This window comes from Trachurus trachurus (assembly GCF_905171665.1).
Source record: "Trachurus trachurus genome assembly, chromosome: 17".
NCBI lineage: Eukaryota > Metazoa > Chordata > Actinopteri > Carangiformes > Carangidae > Trachurus > Trachurus trachurus.
The window spans coordinates 26,179,147-26,199,866 of record NC_139900.1 but is presented as its reverse complement, the minus strand read 5'-3'; the positions used below and the strand labels follow the sequence as shown (position 1 = coordinate 26,199,866).

The 20,720-nt window shown below is 42.7% G+C and overlaps 1 protein-coding gene across 1 annotated transcript in view; it reads left to right on the top strand.

The window, feature by feature from the left end:
• The window catches only part of carmil3 (capping protein regulator and myosin 1 linker 3), a gene marked incomplete at both ends in the record, with an annotated part of 109,608 nt that overhangs the window by 74,178 nt on the left and 14,710 nt on the right, over window positions 1-20,720 (top strand). Inside the window, 13 exons of the mRNA XM_083991750.1 lie at window positions 398-494; window positions 592-646; window positions 3,116-3,288; window positions 5,561-5,629; window positions 6,015-6,108; window positions 9,081-9,179; window positions 9,315-9,434; window positions 13,018-13,131; window positions 13,752-13,927; window positions 14,061-14,148; window positions 17,167-17,292; window positions 18,502-18,568; window positions 19,798-19,985. Of these exons, the coding sequence (XP_083847876.1) occupies window positions 398-494; window positions 592-646; window positions 3,116-3,288; window positions 5,561-5,629; window positions 6,015-6,108; window positions 9,081-9,179; window positions 9,315-9,434; window positions 13,018-13,131; window positions 13,752-13,927; window positions 14,061-14,148; window positions 17,167-17,292; window positions 18,502-18,568; window positions 19,798-19,985 (1,466 nt within the window). The remainder of the gene's footprint in view (window positions 1-397; window positions 495-591; window positions 647-3,115; window positions 3,289-5,560; window positions 5,630-6,014; window positions 6,109-9,080; window positions 9,180-9,314; window positions 9,435-13,017; window positions 13,132-13,751; window positions 13,928-14,060; window positions 14,149-17,166; window positions 17,293-18,501; window positions 18,569-19,797; window positions 19,986-20,720) is intronic.

The window sequence follows — 20,720 nt, the reverse complement described above, 5'->3', positions numbered from 1 at the left end:
TGCACTGACATAGGAAGAGCAGTGAACCAAGACACTGGGAGCTTCCGCTACAAACAAGCTTAAAATATAGAATTATTTAATTTTTTTCGGAACAATTTCTCATGTCAGGGCTTCAATACAAGAGGGACATTACAGACGAGCAGTATGGAGGTATTTGGATGTTTTTTGGTGTGTCTTTTTGGACGAAGAAAGTTGGTATCCATTGACAACCATTATATGGACAAATACTGCTGCGCGGACCCCCCGTAACTCAGAGAAGGCACAGAGGACTCTGAAAACTCTCACAGCTCTTAGTTGACATGAGGGTGAGTAGATAATAAGTGACATTTGAATTTTGGGTGAACTATCCCTTTTAACTGTAGTGAAACTCTGGTGAATGTGTTGTGTTGTGATGCAGGCTTGGATGCCGACTTGCTGGCTGTCATCCCAGCATTCTCCAGGCACCCGTCTCTCAAACACCTGATGCTGGGGAAGAACTTCAACATCAAGGGCAGGTATGGACCACATGGGGCGGCTGAGATGATGATGATGATGATGATGATGATGATGATACTGATGTTGACTGTTTTCCTCTCCTCTCTGCCTCCTCAGGGTGCTAGATGAGATTCTGCAGAAACTAGTTCATTTGGTGCAAGAGGAAGAGTGTGTGAGTTGGATTATGTAACATATTGTAGACACGCACACACACGAGTACACAGAAAACCTCTGTGGTGCTGTATGTACAGATGCACGCCTGCACATACTTCACAGATCCATCGCCACGTACACGTACCCTGGTCGCACATAAACACACACCTGTCAGCATTTAAATTCTCATGTCCTCATTCAAGTGCACTTGAGCTTAATCTCCCACCTGCCACGTACCGGAGGTGCAAGGTGCAAACACAGAGTCATGATGTCTGTGCCACCAGTGAGTGATTCATTTGGTCTCAGTTTATCTGCGAGGCTCCCGAGGCTCTCTCCGCTCTGCAAATCCAGCATGACATCTAGCTTTCTCAATTATTTACCACTGTTGATGGTGATAGCACAACTACGCTCTCGCAACTGAGCACAGACTGATGACGTGCACCAACGTGCGCTCTCACATAGACAAGTGTAAATGTGCAAGTTAAAAAGGCATTACAGCAGCGTGCCCTGGAGGTCAGCTGTTAGTCAACTCACCCAGGAAGTGGTGACGACACTAACATCAAAATCATATGTGGCTCTCCTGCAGAGCTTTGATGCCAACACTCCAGTGAGTCATAGAAAGCTGCTCGCATGAAAGTGAGAAACTGCAAACTCCCAGCAGCTGAAGTGATTCCCAGCAAATTCAAAGGATATAAACAGAACTCGGAGGGGGAAAAAATACCACTAAAAGAAATAGCCTGATATTTTGTCTTGCTTTCTTGTCAAGAGTTTTGGGGAAGTTTGCTTCCGCTCTCATGTTTGCACAGTTTCAGGCAGGAGCTAAGAGACGCCTGGCTTATCTTAGCAGCCAGCATGGCTTTGTTCAAAGGGAACAAAATGCTTCAACCTGCACCTCTAAAGTTATTAATTAAGTTTTAATATCTAGTTTGATTGAATTCCATAGACAGTAAGGTGTAAAAAAAAAAAAAAAGTGAGTATTTTTGCGACTGCCTAGCAGCTCCAGCTTTCTATTTAGGCCAGCTGCTTTGCCACTGACTGACTGAGTGATGGGATTTCCACCACTGGTCAGCACAGTGATGAGCAGCTGTCTGCTGAGCCGCTCTGGTTTCCCCGCTGCTCTGAAACTACAGGGAAGTGGAGGAGCACTTCCAACACACTGTGCCTCACCTCCACAACAATAACTGTTACTGTTACTACTTAAAGGGATAGTTCACTCAAAATTGAAATTTCGTGGCTTCTCTGACTTACAGCGGGGCTCCATGCAGCAGTGCATGTCCATATAACGGTTGCAAATGGATACCACTTTTCTTCGTAACAAAAAGACACGCCAAAAAACATCCAAATACCTCCATGCTGCTCGTCCGTCTTGTATTGAAGCCCCGAAATTCAAGCTTGTTTATAGCGAAAGCTCCTCTTCCTGGTCGTCTAAATCTCGCGAGATTTGCGCCGGCGTCAGTGCGATTACTGACGCCGGGAACAGGAGCTTCCGCTGCAAACAAGCTTGAAATATAGACTTATTTAATTTTTTTCGGAACAATTTCGCATTTCGGGGCTTCAATACAAGACGGACATTACATACGAGCAGCATGGAGGTATTTGGATGTTTTTTGGTGTGTCTTTTTGTTACGAAGACAGTTGGTATCCATTTGCAACCGTTATATGGACATGCACTGCTACGCCGAGCCCCCCTGTAACTCAGAGAAACCACGGAGGACTCTGAAACTTCTCCCAGCCCTTAATCGACATGAGGGTGAGTAGATAATTTGAATTTTGGGTGAACTATCCCTTTAAACGAGGCAGATGAATAACTAAAGATAAGAAAAACATAAGATACACCGAGCAGAGAGAAGGAGGGAGAGGATAAAGTTATTGGTAACGACTCCAGCTCTACCTATCGAGTCGAGGAAGTTAGACATAAAGACCTGCCTCAAATAAAAGTCTGTTATGTTCAGGAGTTGGAAGTAAATGAGGGCTTAACCATTGCCGAGCCCAGACGGAGGCTGTGCTGTGTGAGAGACAACAAGGGAAAGATGGGACAGGTTCCCCAGCAGTTCACCCAGAAGAGTGCATACCAATTAGTCTTAGTCTTTGCTCCAGCTGCCCCATCTCTGGTCCAACCTGTGTGTACTGTAGCTGTGTATCCTCTGTCCCCAATTTTCTCCCACCAATGCAATGAAAGCAAAGCTTGAAAATAACAAAAGTGAGAAAGACAGAAAATAATACAAGTCTGTCTCTGCTTTCTCTCAAATTGATCAATTTGAAATTGTCTTGTCAGATAATACCACGGTTATATAATCAAGATTTGACCATAGGTGGTCCAGCCACGCATACTGGTTTTTGTTAATCTCTAAAAAAAAAAATGTCTCCTAACAATCTGCTCCACTTTTTGGGCGATTCTTTGCTTTTTAAATGTATTCCAGTCTTCAAAGTGATAACACCCTCATCATTTTTCATCTTTTTCCCTCCAATGCTCTCTCACTGCGTCCAGGCCTTGCAGTCCCTCTCTCTGGCTGACTCCAGGCTCCGTCAGCGAGGCACGGTGCTGGTCAACGCCCTGGGCTCCAACGCCTGCCTGAGGAAGGTCGACCTGAGTGGCAACCTCCTGGAAGACTCAGGGGCCAAGATGCTCAGCAAAGCCCTGCAGATCAACACAACACTCAGGTGGGTTTGATTAAAAATCCCTCGAGTGGTTGGGATGAAGAGGGATTTCGGTGCAGATCAGTGGAGAAGAAGAGGGGTAAGACGGGAAAAGAAGAGGTTTTAGAGGACACGAAAAGAATAGGGTCAGAGAAAATTAATATTATTGGTATGGTTTGAGGAGGGGACACACTGAGGCTGCTGCGAGGCAGAACAGCAGAGTTGAGTGCGGGGCTTCAAAGACAGGAAAGTGAGCCGTATAGGAGATAAGAAGGTAAGACTGAGGAGTCGGAGGGGTAGCGAGGCGAATCAGTGGGAGGGAGAGAAAAGGGGGGGAGGAGGGATGGAAAGAAACTGCCTTCAGGCATACAACGTATTGTACAACGCTGAAATAAAAGAAAAGAAGAGGCTGGGTGAAGACGGGTGTGTGTTTTTGAGGTGTGTTGGAGGTGAAGAAATAGAAGCTGTAAGTAGACGAAGCTCTGGGATGGGGAAAAGGAGGACAGCAGCGAGACAGGGGGCAGGATGGTGGTATTAGGATGGGGAAACGGCTGGGTATGCACTGGAGAGGGAGAAAGTTATGAAGGGGATGGGATGGGAGAGGGAGACCACCTAAGGAGTGAGATTTGGGTTCTGCTGATTAGATTTCTAGGGCAGAGAGAGAAAGTGCGAGTGGGGTGGGGGAAGCGAGAGACGGGGACGGGCGAGGAGGAGGAGGACGGATGAAAGGAAAGAGGCTGGAGATGAGTGATGCACTAAAAACAGGAGTTAGACAGTATTGAGTGTAGGTGGAGGATCGGCACTGTGAAATAACAGAAGCTCATTAGTTGCATGGCAGTCAGTCATGCATTCTTAATGCTGCTCATTTTATGCATGTGGTAAAAACAGAGAGTCCCGGCAAATGTGTTGTTAATCCCTCTGTGATGTGTTTGTGCAGCTGCATGGTCAGATAAATGGTGGAACTGTGATATAGTGTGTGAGTGAGTAAGGTGGGGAATGTTAACAATATCTGTTAAATATCTGTTTGAAGGTTAGTAATAGGGTTAAGCAGGGTTCCCATTCGTCCTGGAAAATGATTTATCACATAGTGACATTGGCCAGAGCTCTGTTTGACTTTTTCAGACCCCACTAAGAATTTGTTTTCCAAAGAAGTGACGAGTGAGAAGACTAGAGACTTTTAGTTGATGAGCGTTTCTGGTGTTGGACCATGAGCATGAGGGTTTTCTCTGCTGAGGGACAGATAGAGGAGCAGCAGAGAGCTGTAGTGGGCCTGGTTTAAAAACAAAAACATGTTTTTGCGTTGTTCTATGATAAATTTGTCATAATTTCTAAGCATGTAAGAGATTATTTCATACATAAGTCAGAGCCACAGGCTGCACATCTTTAAAGGGATAGTTCAACATTTTGGCAATCCCTATAGTCTTAGCAGTATCGTTACCTTTAATTGTCGGTGCAAGCTATTTTTAAAACGGCGGAGCAGAGCCGCGAGCTGCTCAGAGCTACGCTACGGAGACTAATGGGATTTAGAGGAAAATTCAGAGACTGCTTGGTCGAAAAACTGTCCCTGAAGGCAACGTGCATCAGCGGTTTTGCATAAATTTACCTCTAAAACAACTCTGTCTCGTAATGTTCCGTTATTATCTCATAGCGTGGTGAATGTGCAGGTCACAACTTGTCCACCAGAGCGTTTTGGAGTTGTTGGATTGTGTATTTGATGAGTTTGATGAGGGAAACCAAGAAATCCCATGAGCCTCTGTAGCGTAGCTCTGAGCAGCTCCCGGCTCTGCTCCACCGTTCTAAAAACAGCTTGCACCGACAAATAAAGGTAACAAACCTACTCCTAAAACTATAGGGATTATGGCAATGGGCCAATTTGCCAAAATGTTGAACTATCCCTTTAAATCAGACTTCTGGGGGTGAGAGAGGAATAAACATAGAAACAAACTGGTTAAATGTACAAAATAAGGTACAACTGTTGAAAAGAAGACTTCTCCAAAGCATGAATGGGATGGGGGATGTGTTAGTATACGTGACGTAATAACATGTCAGTCGGACTGTAGCAGCTGAAAATGTCCTGGAAAATCATTTCAAGAAAAGAGTGGGAACCCAGTTAAGGTTATTATGGTTATTATAAGGTTATTAATGAGGGATCCCCACAAAGACACATGTACAAGGTTGCGTGCATGCATGTGTACTTGCGTGTGTGTTAAGGAGCATAAAAACCCTGACTGTTCATGCTCTTCTCTTCCCGTGTGCCTGTCTCCCCCCCATTCCCCACCGGTTTGATCCCTCTCAGGAGTGTGACATGGGATCGCAACAACACCACAGCGACAGGCTTCCAAGATGTGGCAAGAGCGCTGGAGCAGTAAGATGAACACAACACGCACCGTGTTTGAAGAGAGGAATACACACATAAATCGAATCATACACACACAGACACGCACAACCCCATATGAAAGGCAGATAACCATCTTTTGTGCAGTGTTTACCATTGCACAGTGTTTCATCAGGCTTTTTGACGTTGGGCACCAGTCAAAAGTGGGTGTGAAGTTTGAGTTCTTATGTTTGTGTCTGAGTTTGTACAAGGATGTGTGGGTGTGTTTGAGTGTTGGGGAATTGGAGACAACTGTTATAAACGCCACGGGTGTTTTTCTGTTTGTTCTTGTTAACGTCATAAATCTTCCAGTTTATTATTCCGAGGGTAATATGATGTCTTTCCTTTCCCCTCTCTCTCTCTGTTGTCTAAACAGCAACTTCACCCTGCAGTACATGCCCCTCCCCCTCGGGGACGTCACCCAGGCGCACCGCAGCGCCCCCGAGAAGACGGACCAAGCTCTGACCAAGGTGAGAGGAGCTTCGCCTCTTCATGTTTTAAAGATGCAGTCGGTGAATAACGGCATTAGCTGACAATTAGTCCCAGACCGAGATGGAACAGCCTGATGAATGACTTTCATTTGCTTGTGCTTCAGAGGTGATGAGACAGTCTGAAAGTATTTGTAGACTTTATTGCTGCTGTGGAAACTACATGTGGTGTGTGGCATGTAGCGGGGTCTGTTTGAAATGTTTCCACATTTAAATTCATCAGAGACTCAGACTTTGTGATGCCCTCTGACTGCCTGGCTTATGATACCCAGCCAGTACGATACAGAAGACATTCCAAAATAAAAGCACATGAAGCGGTGGCTCAGATCACAATCGTTTTTTTTTTTTTGAAAATCAATCAATTTGATAATCTTTTTTTTAAGCTGATGTGTTAATACCTAGATGAAGCTTTTCAAAGAAAAGTTTTCTCTCTCAAACCTGGTGGTTGAAGATGTCGCCTCAGGCTTTAGGACACTGGGATGTGACATTTTACAGACAGAATTGTTAATTTATTAATTTCCAGATGATAATGATTATTATGAAAATAACAGTTTCTTGCCTGCTTGCTACCTGATTCTTGTGTTAAAGTCTTGACACCAAGGTGTTGCATTACCTAGGTAAAATTGGAGTCAGCATGGTGTAAAAACATTGGTATAAATTGCATCTTGTTGCGTTATGTTATGTTATGTTGTGCTGTAAGAAGCAGACAGAGTAATGTTAAAAGAAATTGGAGGCTGTGAAGCCGACCAGCCTCTTAGCAGCTCTGTTGTCACTTTACAAACTCACATCAGAGAGAGCTGCCAGACACTCTGCTGCTTGCTTTGTGAGTTACTGAACTTTTGGTTGTTTTTTGTCTGGCTGGATTGTTGTTGTTTTTTATCTGCTAGCTACTGAGCGGCTCTGGAACTATTCAGGGCAGGGTTAAGGGCCTTAGTCAAGGGCCCGTTGGTGGTGATAAAATGTAAGGAGTGAGCACTGCTTTGTTTACTTTCTCCCACTCAGATGTATCCTGGTTTTAGCTCTGTCTGTAAATTAGATGTGTAGTGCATCATAAATTGGTTCACAAGAGGCAGACATCCACATTTTTAATTTTCCAGCTGTATGATGTATCTGTTTGCGTGCGGTTGTGTATCTATGTGAGGAAACAGACTGTGTGCCAAAAGCTTTCCAGTCACAGTGTCTCTTTTTAACATCCTGTCTTGCAGCTTGTTTTGAGTCCATAAACAATCAGCCATGGGGGAAATGTTTGCTTGCTAACATCATTAGGCATGATACATTTCTAGATCATCAGTCGTGCTTTGAATTGCTTCAAAAACACTCCCTCAACATAAGGATGTGTCTGAATGACGTGGTCAGTTTTCTTCACTACCACTGCTGAAGAGATTCTGTCTGTCACTTGGCCTGAAAGCTGCAGTTAACCGAGCAAGTCTGTTTACGTTGCACGTCAGACCGGATCTCCCTGCTGGCTCGGCTGTCAGTCAATCATGTGCAACATCTCTCCTCCCTGCAGGCTCACGGGCTAAAGGAGCATTTCTCATACATCTCAGAAACAACACATCAACAGTGTCCTGACATCAGAAATGGTTCCACTGCAGCTCAAGCCCAATGAATCATGTCCGCTTACTTACTGAACTGCCCTAGCTTAGACTGTGCACTGTAAAATAACAGCCATAATATTATGACCAATTGACATTTTTACAATGGCACATGTTAGAGGTGTTATACATCAAGCAGCTTCACATTTACTCCTTGAACTTGATGTGTTGGAGCAGTAAAATGGGCAAGTGAAGGGATCTGAGCAAATACGACCAGGGCCAGATTGTGACGGTCAGACAACTGGGTTAGAGCATCTTCATACCAGCAGGTACTGTATTGTTCCTGGGCTGCACTGGTTAGTACCATAAAAAGTCTAAGGAGGGACAACAGGGGAACCCGAGACCAGGTCCTGGACCACACCTGTCAAGAAACAATGGTGTGATTTTGTTTATTTGATAGGAATCTATGTACACTGCCAACAGCGGTTACACCCTGCCTTTCCGAAGCCCCGCCTTTCCGACAATAGACTTCCATTCATCGTAATAGCGGGGTTTTCTATTTTTTCTAAAGACCCCGCTATTCCGAAAAGGCTATTGGGATAAACCCCCAGTGCGCAGTGCGCATTGATCCTTTTTTCCTTTTTGGGGTCAAACAGACTTTGAACGAAATAATCGATTTTCGTGAATAGATAACAGGAGAACTTACACAATGTCCCTTTAAACATTATTTTTAGAACAAACCCACTTCTTCATAGAAACATCATGGCAGGGGTCTCTTTCTGCAGGATTATGTACTCGTCCAAACTTTACATATGATGTGGGAATAGTTTGAGGTGTTGATTTGGCCTCAGATCTCAGTCCAGTTGAGCATCTGTGGGTTGGACAAATAAGTCTGATCCACTGAGGAGGGCCCACCTACCTCACAACTTGGAGAACTTACAGGAGCTGCTGCTAACTCTTGTCCGAGACACCGCTGCACACCTGCATCGGTCTGGTGGAGTGTCTTGACAAGTCAAAGCTGTTAAAGGGGACCTACACAATATTGACAGGTGGTCATAATGTTATAGCTGATGGGTGTGTGTGTGTGTGTGTGTATGAAGTGTTCACTTAGGGTCGGGAGTTGTTTTTGTCTCTGCATTGTCAGCAGAGCACCTAAGTCCTTGAGGAACACCCGATCCAATCTTTCTTTACATAAGATGATGAAGCAGTGAGCACCTCGACCTGCTGAGTCGAGAGAAAAAAAAAAAAATCAAAAGCACCCAGTGTATTTGTGAGGATGAGAATTCTCTCTCCGGTCTCCTTATTACCATGCAAATGGACTTGTCTCCTGTCACCTGCACACTGCGCTTTGTAAACACCTGTCAGATTCACTTCTCTCCCTCCTTGTTTGTTTTCTGTGTGTGTGTGTGTGTGAGACAGATCCAGCGGGCTCTGCTCAGAAACAACCAGACTCAGCGTTTCTCTCAGAAACAGGCTCTCAGGCTGCACCAAGGCCTCGTCACCAGCACTGCTGAACAGGTGTGTGTGTATCTGTGCTGGTGCATATGATGGTAAACAAGTCGAGATTCGTATTGTGATCCTAGACTGAATATCTTGTGCTTGTAACATATTATATTCATCTTTTTTTCTTTTTTCCCCCCCCCATGTGTGTAGGTGATGGAGCGTCTGTGTGTGCGGGTGCAGCAGCAGGTGTTGGTGCTGAAAGGCTGCGAGGAAGGAGAGGAGGTGCAGACGGCGAGGCAGCTCCTCAAAGAAGTCAGGAACTCCAGAGCTGTGAGTGACTTCATTGAGTTTTTTTTCTTTTTCTGTGTGTGTGTGTGTGTGTTTTATTTGTTGACTGTAATGATTCATGTGATACCACAGAATATGTGTCGAAGACTTTGGATGGGAATTGATTTTATTGACGCTGTTTAGTTTAGTTTAGTTTATTAGTTTATTATGTCGAAGACAATCCCAATCAATCAACTGTATCAATAACAGTAAAAAGGGCAACTTTAGCCAACATGGCTAATATCCTGCTGTAGTCCCCGGCCAGATGACAATAGGGAACCTTAAAAACACAACAAAAAACAAAAACAATATATTACAGCACATTGATTAAAAAGAGAGCTTTAGGACAGCTAGGAGACAAGATAGATCAGTGAAGACAGGAGAAACCAGTGAAACATCAATACAGTCATAACATACAGAAGCAGCACATAAAACATAATCACACATTAGCACATACAGTCACATTCAGGAGTGCAGACAGACATCATGTACTGTAGACAGGCAGCATCCATGATCATGACGCAAATAACGCACAGCCATGTGTTAGTGTGTGCAGGTAGAATTGTCGGCAAGCCATGTTTTAAACTTGGCTGCGATACCATTGTTCTGCTGATCAGAGTGAGTCTTTTTTTTTGTGAACAACTTTTTTTATTGCTTTTAAAGGAAAACAAGTACAGCAGTCTGATAAAAGTAAAGGGTACATTGCAATCTAATAAAAAATACTGTAAAAATAAATTAATAATAATAATAATAAAAAAATAAAAAATAAGAAAATAAAAAAGGGACCAGGTGACGACCCCCCCCCCCAATTGGATCTCTATAAAACTCTTACAGGACATGAGAGACCATGTTTTAACAAGAAATGCAAATAAAAAATAGTGATTACTGCAATTCCTTGATCTTATCTGCCATTGTTTGCCATGCTAGAATAGTATCAGCTCCAGCACCGTGCATTCTTGCCACTGAAAGCTCCATATTTATTATGTCAATGTAGGCTATGTGTTAATCCAATGGGGCTTGGTAACTGTATGTGGAGGTTTCCAGCGTAAAGCCAGCAATTTTTTGAGGAGAGTATGTCTTTTCCAGCATGTCAGTTTTACTGAGGTGGTATCATCCAGGAGTAACACAATGGGAGAACATGGTTCAGTGACTTCCAGTACATTAGATAAAGTAGAACAGACCTCACCCCAAAAAAGCTTCATATCCTTGCATTCCCAGTACATATGTGCTGTATATATGAGCCTATACGTCCATCTGAGCACAGGGTGCAATTTGGAGATGATAAACGTTTCAGGAGAAAGTTTCTATCAGAGTGAGTCTTTATTTATCTCTTCAATGGCTCCTGATCAGTTTTTATGGTGGAAGAAAACCAGATCTACATGGGTTATATAAGCCCTTATTGTAGCTTACAGACAATGATTGCAGCTGCATTAAACATATTTCATCAGCTGCATTGGGTCCATTCACATGTATAAAATATTAGGTATACTATACACTGTTTTGGCTGAAGACATGTGTGTATCCATGTTGCCCCGTATACCCATCTTATCAACATTTCAAATTGGATATGTATTAAATAATCAGTGCCAGTCAGTTGTGCATTAGTCTAGAGTTGTAACTAAACCTTGACTAAGAGACTGTGTCACCTTATACAATACCTTTTTTACAAATGATTGTACTTTTCACTCCATTACATCTGTTGGCAGCTACAGTGAATAGATAAATTGCAGATTATATAATTTCACACTTTCTAATAAAGACACGATATACTGCATCTCAGTGAAGCTTCTCTCTGCCTCAGCATCACTGCATCACAGAGGGTTCATTCTCACACTAAGCAGCATCCTTATAATCATTTATACATGAAAATGCATTTAAAAACATGTTTTCAAAATACAGTCCACGTTAGAAGCAAACAAAATCAATACAACCAGAAAAAAACTGAGCATTGCATGACTATTACACAACAGTAAAACCAACAAATGAGATGTTGCTCATGCCAGTGTAGACACTGATGCAAATTGCTCTGTGACCGTATGCAGTTCCAACACACCAATACAAAATTTAACTGCTGCTATTTCAAAACTTAATGGCGGCTGTAACAAATGAGTTTTTTTTAATAACACTTCAGTCTGCATGTTGAGTCTCTGAATGCTCACATCCAGACTGAAAGACAGGAATCAGTCTTATAGGCTTCATATGCATGTGTGTGTGTACATGTATGTGTATTATTATTTTTGTTGTTATAAGTGTAGTTATGCTAGGAATGTATGACTGTATGTATTTATTTTATGTCTTGGATGTTATATTTTATGGACCCCAGGAAGATTAGTGCTCGCCAAGGCAGCAGCTAATGGGGATCCATCCTATAAACAACAAACAATAGGTTGCAGCTAATTAGTTTATCATTGGCTACTTGATGATTAATCAGATTAATACGTCATTAATCAGATATAAGCAATTAATTAGGGCCAACTCTAGCTTACTGGGTCGTGAAAAATCTCAAGTAATAAGGCGATTGGAGTGATTGTATTCACATAGATGCAGAGTTAAGGATTCAAACTACTGTACAGAAGAAGAATGGCATCCCAGTGTGTACCCACAAACTCACTAGAACAGTACGGAGGAGAGAATTGTTTCATAATAATAATAATAATACAGAACAAGCACCTTTTTGTCCTTAACAGCCGACCATTCACGAAGCTTCTGGAGCTGCACGAAGACAAGACTATATTGGGAAAATGTTAATGCAGTTGTTAAAGATATTTTGGCACATAAAATCCCAAATACTTGTCCTGTGAGGTGTCTCGGGAACATTAAAGGTACTACAATAAGAGATGATGACTGACTCACTGGCCCCAAGTTGTTACCAGAGACTGGCAGAATGTAAAAGCTCCAAATTGTCCATGACATTTTCAGCACAGAGACACCTACATACATTTTAACAGTCAGAGAGAATGTGTTTAAAAAGAACTGGAATAAATGGATGATGATGATGATTTATGTGACACAAAACATTGAGTAAAGGAATGTCCAAGTAAAACAGACCCCAGTAAAAATGTGTGTGTCATCTTTAATGTGCTGCTTATATTCTTGTAAAAATGCAGTAAAAAACATGTGTGCATAAAAACGATTTTGGATTAATTAAGTTATAAATGACCTAAGGGTCAGGAATTATGGTTAAAGGTATAATGTGTAGGAATTCCCCCCATCTAGCATATTGCATATCGGAACGTATTCTTGATGTTGCATTCACGTGAAATCGGGCAGACGTCAGACAGACACTGCATGTAACAGGATAAACAAGCGTCTATGTAAACAAGTGGTCCGCCAGCACGAGGCAAAACAATACAGGCATGACAATATGTTGTCATGGTGATGTCGTATTGTTGACCTGACCCACGTTTTACCGTCTTTCTCTCGTTGAGTAAAATTACATCCGGTTGGTTTGCCGACGGCCGTCTGCCTGACTGCACCTGAATGCAACATCACATCACAAATTCTAAGACATCTCTTCCCACAGATCTCACCGACCAACAATTGATAATGTTTTTCAATATTTGCTTTGTGTGTGTGTGTGTGTTAGCTGTACCCGTCTCTGTGTGAGCTGGCCCATGTGTTGTCAGTGGACGGCCCAGTCAAGCAGCGCCTGGACACTCTGGCTGGAGAATTGGCCAAAGCAGCCGACAAGGAGCTGCAGGTGTGTTTGGGGAGTGGGGGGTGAGGGTGTGAGTGGGGGGTTTGGGGGGGCGGGGGGGGTGAACCTTGGCTGAAATCAACAGCTGTGTTTCCCCACGCATTCATACCCAGATAAGCTGCATATAAATTGACCATTTGCAGCGCGTGACCGTGTGTGCGGCGGCGCAGGTAAGCTGACTTCAAAAGAAATGAAGCATTTAAATTCACAGGGAGGAAACACTCGAACATTTTTTTTTTTAGTTCTGGTCTGATCCCACTGGGATTCAGCAGCGAAGTGCGGTTGAATGATAAAGCAGCAGCACACCCTGGGGAGGAGGCTGGGATACTTTCTATTAAATTTCAACATATTTGAGCACAATTGACAGTTCTGTTTGTGCCGTGCAATTTAGTTGCCATGCAAAAGGCTTTGGTTCTGATCTGCAGAGCTCAGATTTAGAAGATGCACAGATGTGATAGTTACCTGTTCATATACTGTACGGATGATTTCTAAAGATCAAAATAAGTGTGGGTTTAGCAGATCAAAAAACTAAAAGCTTTGGAAACCAATATAGAATATAGTGTGGAAATGCATTCAACAGGTAGATTATTGTGTTTCCTGATGCATTTCCTGTTTGTGTCCAGGTGGTTGTGGACTCCATGGTGTCTCTGTGCCGTGAGCTGTGTCCCATGTCCTGCTCGGCAGCCGAGAGACTCAACCCGCCTCTTTCATCCATCTCCGAGCAAGTTTCGATCCCTCGCTCTGCCATCCGCAGCGCCCTGATGGAGAGAGCAGCTGAGGATATCAACAGAGCCCTGGAGTAAGAGACGCAGAGAGAGGGAGAGAGAGACGGAGCTGGTGGAACATCAAGCGCAGAGCTTCAGCTGCTGAGACGCCGACTGAGTTGTTGATCTTTCTCATGTCTTTCTGTTTCTCTTGTGTGTGTCTCTCAGGGAGGTGAAGTTGTCAGTTGTCTCCTATCTGACCAACTCCATAGTGGATCAGATTTTGCAAGAGCTCTACACCACTCATAAAACCCTGGTACTGGTAATATCCCTTTACTGCATGACTTCTTTCTAGTTTGTAGAGAAAAGTTTTTCGTCTGGTTTAAAGCTGAAATTTGCAACTTTCAGGCTCAGGTGATGTAGTTCGGATCGGGTGTTAACAGAGCAGATACTGTACAGCTTGGTTTTGGTAATAACTGGAATTTTGAAAAACTTAAAGGAACAGTTCACCAAAAAAAAAAATGAAATTCAGTCATTAGTGACTCACCCTCATGCTGTTGAATACTCCAAAGTAGTTTTTTATTCCTCAAAGTGCATGAGATTAATAGGGACTGACACAAAAACGTCCATAAAACTACACAAAAACCTTGTAATATTCCTCCATACTGCTCGTCTGCTGCAATCCAAGTGTCTGAAGGGATATAGTCCTAGTTTATTCGAACCGACGTCATTCAGGATATTTTTACAGCCTAAACAGTCCTGTATTGAATTTGCTTGGCACGCACTCTTGCGTTCAGGCGACGCACGCGGACGTGACCGGACTTGCCTAAATGACATCGTTTTGGGTAAACTCTGGACTATATCCCTTCAGGACACTTGGATTGCAGTGGACGAGCAGTGTGGATGAATTTTTCAAGGTTTTTGTGTAGTTTTATGGGCCTGTTTGTGTCAGGCCCTATTACTCTCATATAAAGTTTTGGTTGGACTACGAACCGGCCTCCCGGGTCTCCAGATGCACTTTGAGGAATAAAAAACTACTCTGGAGTATTCATCAGCATGAAGGTGAGTCACTAATGGCTGAATTTCATTTTTGGTGAACTATTCCTTTAAGACAAAATTAGATTTACCAAACAATAGATATTGATAAAAACTCCAACCAGTGATCATAACTGTGTCTCTTAACACAACAACAAAACAGACTTCAGCTTTAAATCCCGGCATGTTGGTGTGGAAGAATAACTTCACATTCAGAAATACATTTGTTCATGTTTTGATTTTGATGTGACTTTCTGGAGTCTAAGCTGGTTGCTTGGCAACCTCATCCTAATGATGAGTCATCAGGAAGTCACTGCTGCCAGTCAAGAATTGATCCAACATTTCTGTTTAGACCTCAGGTTTTGTATGAATCAAACAACAAACTAACGAGACACAGGCTGTTGTTGATACTCTGCATGCATTCCCCCTGTTTCCCTCTGTCTCTGTGGTTAACTAAGCTGAGCTAAGCAAACCATCTCCTTCAGCTTTATGTTTGATGGACACAGATGGGAGTGGTATTGATTATTTTTCCATTTTAACTTCTGCATGAATGTGAAACAGCATATTTTCTAGAATGCCAAGCTGTTCCTATGAGTCTCTGAAAACTTCAAATCAAAGTCATTTTCCTGTACTGTTCAAAAAACTGCCTCTGACTAAAATAAGCAAAGTTCAACTGAAGTAAGAAAAACAAATCAATCTGTATTATTTATTAAGTTTATAACTCAGCTAATGTGAGTCATGAGAAATCTGCATTCATGTGGTCTGATCATGTTTAATTGACAGTGGCTGGGCAACACAAGTAAACATCTCAGTTTACTCTCTGTCTCTGTCTGAAATCCAGGCTGCTCCAACCAATTTCACTCTTGAGTAGAAGCACCACCAAAACACCTCTGTCTTACTTTGGCATTAAATGTGTCCAAGTAGAGTTTTGCTATTGCTACATGGATAACATTAGCATCGACAGGTGTTTCCTTACCAGTCTAGAATAAACAAGGTCAGCATCAAAATCAAAAGAAAGGGAGGATGAGGAAGCAGCTCAGTTCAGAGTGAGCAGTGACAGACAGCACTGACCGTTATCGCCATCGCCACCATCCACTCCAAGAAAGCACCCTTAAATGTTGTCTTTATTATGCACGACCACATTCATTCACAGTGAGAAGCTCAGAAAACAGATTTTCTGGCTTTTTAAAACTGGTTGACATAAATCTCTTTAATAAAATTCAGGGAAGAAACAGATCAATTCTGTGGAAATTTAAACCAGTTCAAAGAAGGACACACTTGCACTGGTCCAAAGGACATCCCACAGAGACGGTGCAGAGGTGACGACGCAGGATGCAGGACACACGTCATTTTGCCAGATCATTCCTACACTTGCTATTTGCCAAAAACAACTATTTATTTGTATTGCCTCCATGTAAATGATAATCCATGAGTAACCTACTGCAGCTTTAACAAAAACCATTCACTACTGTGTACACTGAGGGATTTGTGCAGTGTGTTTGTGTGAGATATGATGATTTCACTCAAAATCCATATTTCTCCATGGTAAGATGAGTCATATTTAAAGCATATCATCTCCCGGGTCCAATCAAAACTATGGATACATCTACAGAATATATATATGCAGAAAAGCATTATATCACAAATCACGCACACATTTACTAAAAATTCAGTGAGTTAAGAATCAGTAGTGGAGCTTCTTCATCTAATAAGTCTTGCAAGTTTTTTTTTAAGGCAAATTTTCTGAGGATGTTGAAAATCCCACACCTCTTGGATTTCTGGTGTGTGTAATTATTTGAAGAAGGCACTTCGGTTCATGTGCTATTAGGATTAATGTTTATACGTATAAAGCAGCTTTTGAAGAGAACATTGCCCTCAGAGACAACATAACAACTAGATTTGAGTCAGTTAAGGACATGATTACACCCTGCAGGTCCTCCTCTCCATAAAATTAAATTGTTAAATATGAAGGCTGTGGGAAAAGGAGGCAAAAATAGACGTGTGGCAATAACACTGGCGTCCCCGCTCTGCTCTGCTCTGCATTCCATCCACTGCCTCGCTCTCCTTCCTGTCTTCTGCTGCAGCGCCAGTTTGTCCTTTATTACGCCCTCACTTTTCCTTTGATAAACAAGAAATTGTATTTTATTCATATTCTTTTGTGGGCTTTTCCAACAACAACTGCAAAGTACCCATTTGTTTTGTTTGTGAACTTCTTAAGTGCAGGGCTGGATACGCTCCTCCACTGAGAGTTAATTGAAGGATATTGTTGTGTGTGTGTGTGTGTGTGTGTTTTCATCAGCTGCGGCAGGTGTCTCAGGCCAAGCGTTGGGACGATGTAGGAACCGGCAGACGCACCATCAGACAGTCCAGAATCATGGAGTCTCTGGAGTTTCCTGACGAGGAGTTTGGTGTGAACCTGGGAATAGTAAGTGTTTGATATGATGTGTGTCCTCAAACAACAAGTCTTTGATTCTTGCAGCGTGGTCTTATTTGCATTTACATGTAGATCGCAGCTAGAAGATTCTCAACATAAAGTTTTTATATTCTCCTCTTGTCTGCATGAGTTTCCTCTGGTGTCGCTAGAAGATACAGTAGAACCGTAGCACCCAACTTACCTTTAGGTGTGAATGTGTTTGGTTTATGTCAACCACTGTCACTGTCAGCCTCCTGCCACTATCTAAGGATAAGCAGCATGTGTAATGAATGGATGAATTTGGTTTTCAACGAATGTGACAGTTTTGATCACTTCATATGATTCATAGGAGCATTATCATTTTGTTCACAAAAGTGAAGCATTTGCCAGTTTCAGCTTTTGAAATGTGAGAATTTTCTTATTTCCTCTAAAGCAAATCTCAAAGCTCAGTATGTCTGGACTTTTGACTGTTGAAGCAGTACTGACGTGTTTAGTTGTATGAAAAGTTTGAGCAAGTGTCCTTGGGCTGTTTGGGCCGAGGTTTGAATATTCCTCCAAGGATTTTTTTTTTTGACAAGTGAATATAAAATATTGATTTTCCCAAAATTTTGGACCATGATCATGACAATATTTACAAGCAACAACAGCAAATGTGTGTGTTTTTCACAGCCCACTCAGTTTAGCAAACAGGAAAACCAAACAAACACGCTGACTGATGTGAACACCTTGTCCCTGTGGGTAATGGTTAGTGATCGTTTGGTGTGTATTATTCACCAGTATAACAACAGTGTACAGATAAAACAAGTGTAAGGATTATCTGTAGGCAGGTTACATACCCAACTGACTGAGTTACTGCTACAATAAATCCTTCTTCTCTGAGGGTGTAAAGTTTAGTTTTTGTAAGAACTGTGATGATTTTGAGGATGAAGTATGTGGTGCTTTTGATCCAGAGGGTTTCCTATTGTTTAGTCTGCCCTGTTTGGTATTAATGGAGTAGAACCACTGATCAGTGCCAAACAATGCAGTTAAACAGCACAACAAATTATAGCTCATCATCATAAAGTTCAGTACTTTATTACCTTTATTTAATGCACGACTGTTGTATTAGACTGCATTCGTCTTCTGCATCCTTTCCCTATTGATCTGTTAACTCTGTGTGTCTACTGTAGACCTAAAAGTAAAAATCACTCCTTATAATGAAATTATATTCTCTGACCAAAGGATACCATGGCCATCAAGAAGCGAAGCGCCAGGACCAGGAGGATTCGCCCCGTCTCCACCAGACTGAGTGAGTGCTCTGCCTGGACGTGTGCTGATGTAGCACCATGTATTTAAAATAAATCACAGCAGGGTCGGGGTCAATTGACTTTTAATCAAATAAAAAAAAAGTATTGTATTTCCTCAGCCACACAAGTGGGGTGCAAGCTTTCTCAGTCTACAGTATGTTAACGCTTATGCTAATAGTACGGGTGCCATTAGCCTGTGTATTCAATTTTTGGCATGTAATATCCTAAAAGTAAAAGATTAGCTCGGCCTTTTCTGTGACACTGCCCTCAGGCCAAACTTTCCATTTTTTCACACTAACGGTCTAAGAAGAGAGGAGGTGACTCATGATGATTTCATTTACAGCAGGCAGATTTCAAGGCTGTGGACCTTGATATTAAAACTGTCGGCATTTAGGATTTTAACAATTTGTGGTCATATATTTTACAAAAATGTGAATCCAACTGTTCTTTTGGAAGTAACTCTAAAAGAGCTCCTGTTTCATATTAAATTAAAATCAACAAGGGCTCAGCTTAAAGGGACATTGTGTAAGAATTACTCCCATCTAGCGTCGTGGTTGTATATCGCAAGTAACTCGATCGTATTTTTCATGCTGCATTCACGTGAAATTGGGCAGACGGACGACAGCCGCTGCATGTAACGGCATAAACAAGCCTCTATGTAAACAAGTGGTCCGTCAGCACGAGGCAAAACAATACACGTGACAATATGTTGTCATGGCGATGTCGTATTGTTTACCCGACCCACGTTTTACCGTCTTTCTCTTGACTTCTGTGACTAAAATGACATCTGGTTTGTTACCGACGGCCGTCTGCCCGACTGCAGGTGAATGCAGCATCAGTGTAACGCTCCATTCCTCCTCACTGCGTTACCGCGGTGACTTTTCACAGACGCCACCACGACCTGAGCCGACAGCTCCGGTGTCTCCGCTGAGTTTCCGTGGTTTCACGCTGCCACTGAACGTAAAAACATGGCGACACCACATGGCAGCCAGCACCGAGCTTACCCGCTCCATGTAGATATGAATGATATGAACGGCAAATTCAGAGTTTACCGGAACACTTCAGTTTGTTGATGGGGGGGATTACTGATTAATGAAAAACAGACTTTTGAACCAAATAATCGATTTCCGTGAATAGATAACAGGAGAAGTTACACAATGTCCCTTTAAGTTGTGATACTAGTGATACTAAGACATGAGAGTAATTCTCATTTTGTCACAATCCTGTTTAGGTTTAGGTGACGAGCCCTGTGCCTCTCCTACACCCTCGGCTCCACCCCACTCTGCCCCACTCACCCACTCGGCATCATGGGAGTGTCTGTCCACCCTCCCCACCAACGGCTCGCCCTTGCGTCACGTGACCCACGTCAGGCCCCGCCCACCACGGAGACACAGAGCGGGACACCTACCTCCTGAATCTGTGAGTTGGTGGCCAGTAACACTGCAGTGACCTCTGACCTCGCTCTGAGCCTTAGCGAGCAGCAAGCAGCTTCCTGTCCATCCTAATGAGGATACCTGACAGGAAGCTGCTCCCTCTCAGTCAGATTTGTATTCAGACCTGTTTCTAACACAGGTAACACTTCCTAACTTTGGTCTTTTTCTGGGACCTAGAGGGAAAAAAGAAGGAAAAAGTTTTTTGTATTGTTCAAGTGGCTCATGTTTAACTGCCCCGTTTTTGATCTCACAATGCAGCGTCAAGTTCAGTCCGTATGTTTCCACAAAAGAGCTCTGGTCTGGAGGTGAGACCAAAACCCCAACATGTATAGCTTTTTCTTTCTTTTTTTATCTTGACTTCTTTGTGTGAACCTTTGTTATTCATCTTGTTTTCTGAGCCAGTGGCACTTTCCAAAAATAAGCTATTTTTTAAAGTAAGAAGCTGTCGCATGTGTCTCTGTGACTCAAATGTTAATCATGCACAGCCATCCTACAGGGGCTGGGAGGCAGCCTCTATCTTAGCGGCTTGCTTGTTTGAGACTTTGTAAAGGCGTTTTTGAAATCGGTACAAACTGACTGAGGGCAGCATGATGAGGACCTGTTTTATAAACAGACTAACTTTGGCAGTGGGTTGGGGTTTGCCAGCCAACCATTTGAAAAGATGGCACCTTTTGTTGGCCTTTCAGCTTTTCGTCAAGGTGGCGGATTGATCATTGTTGTC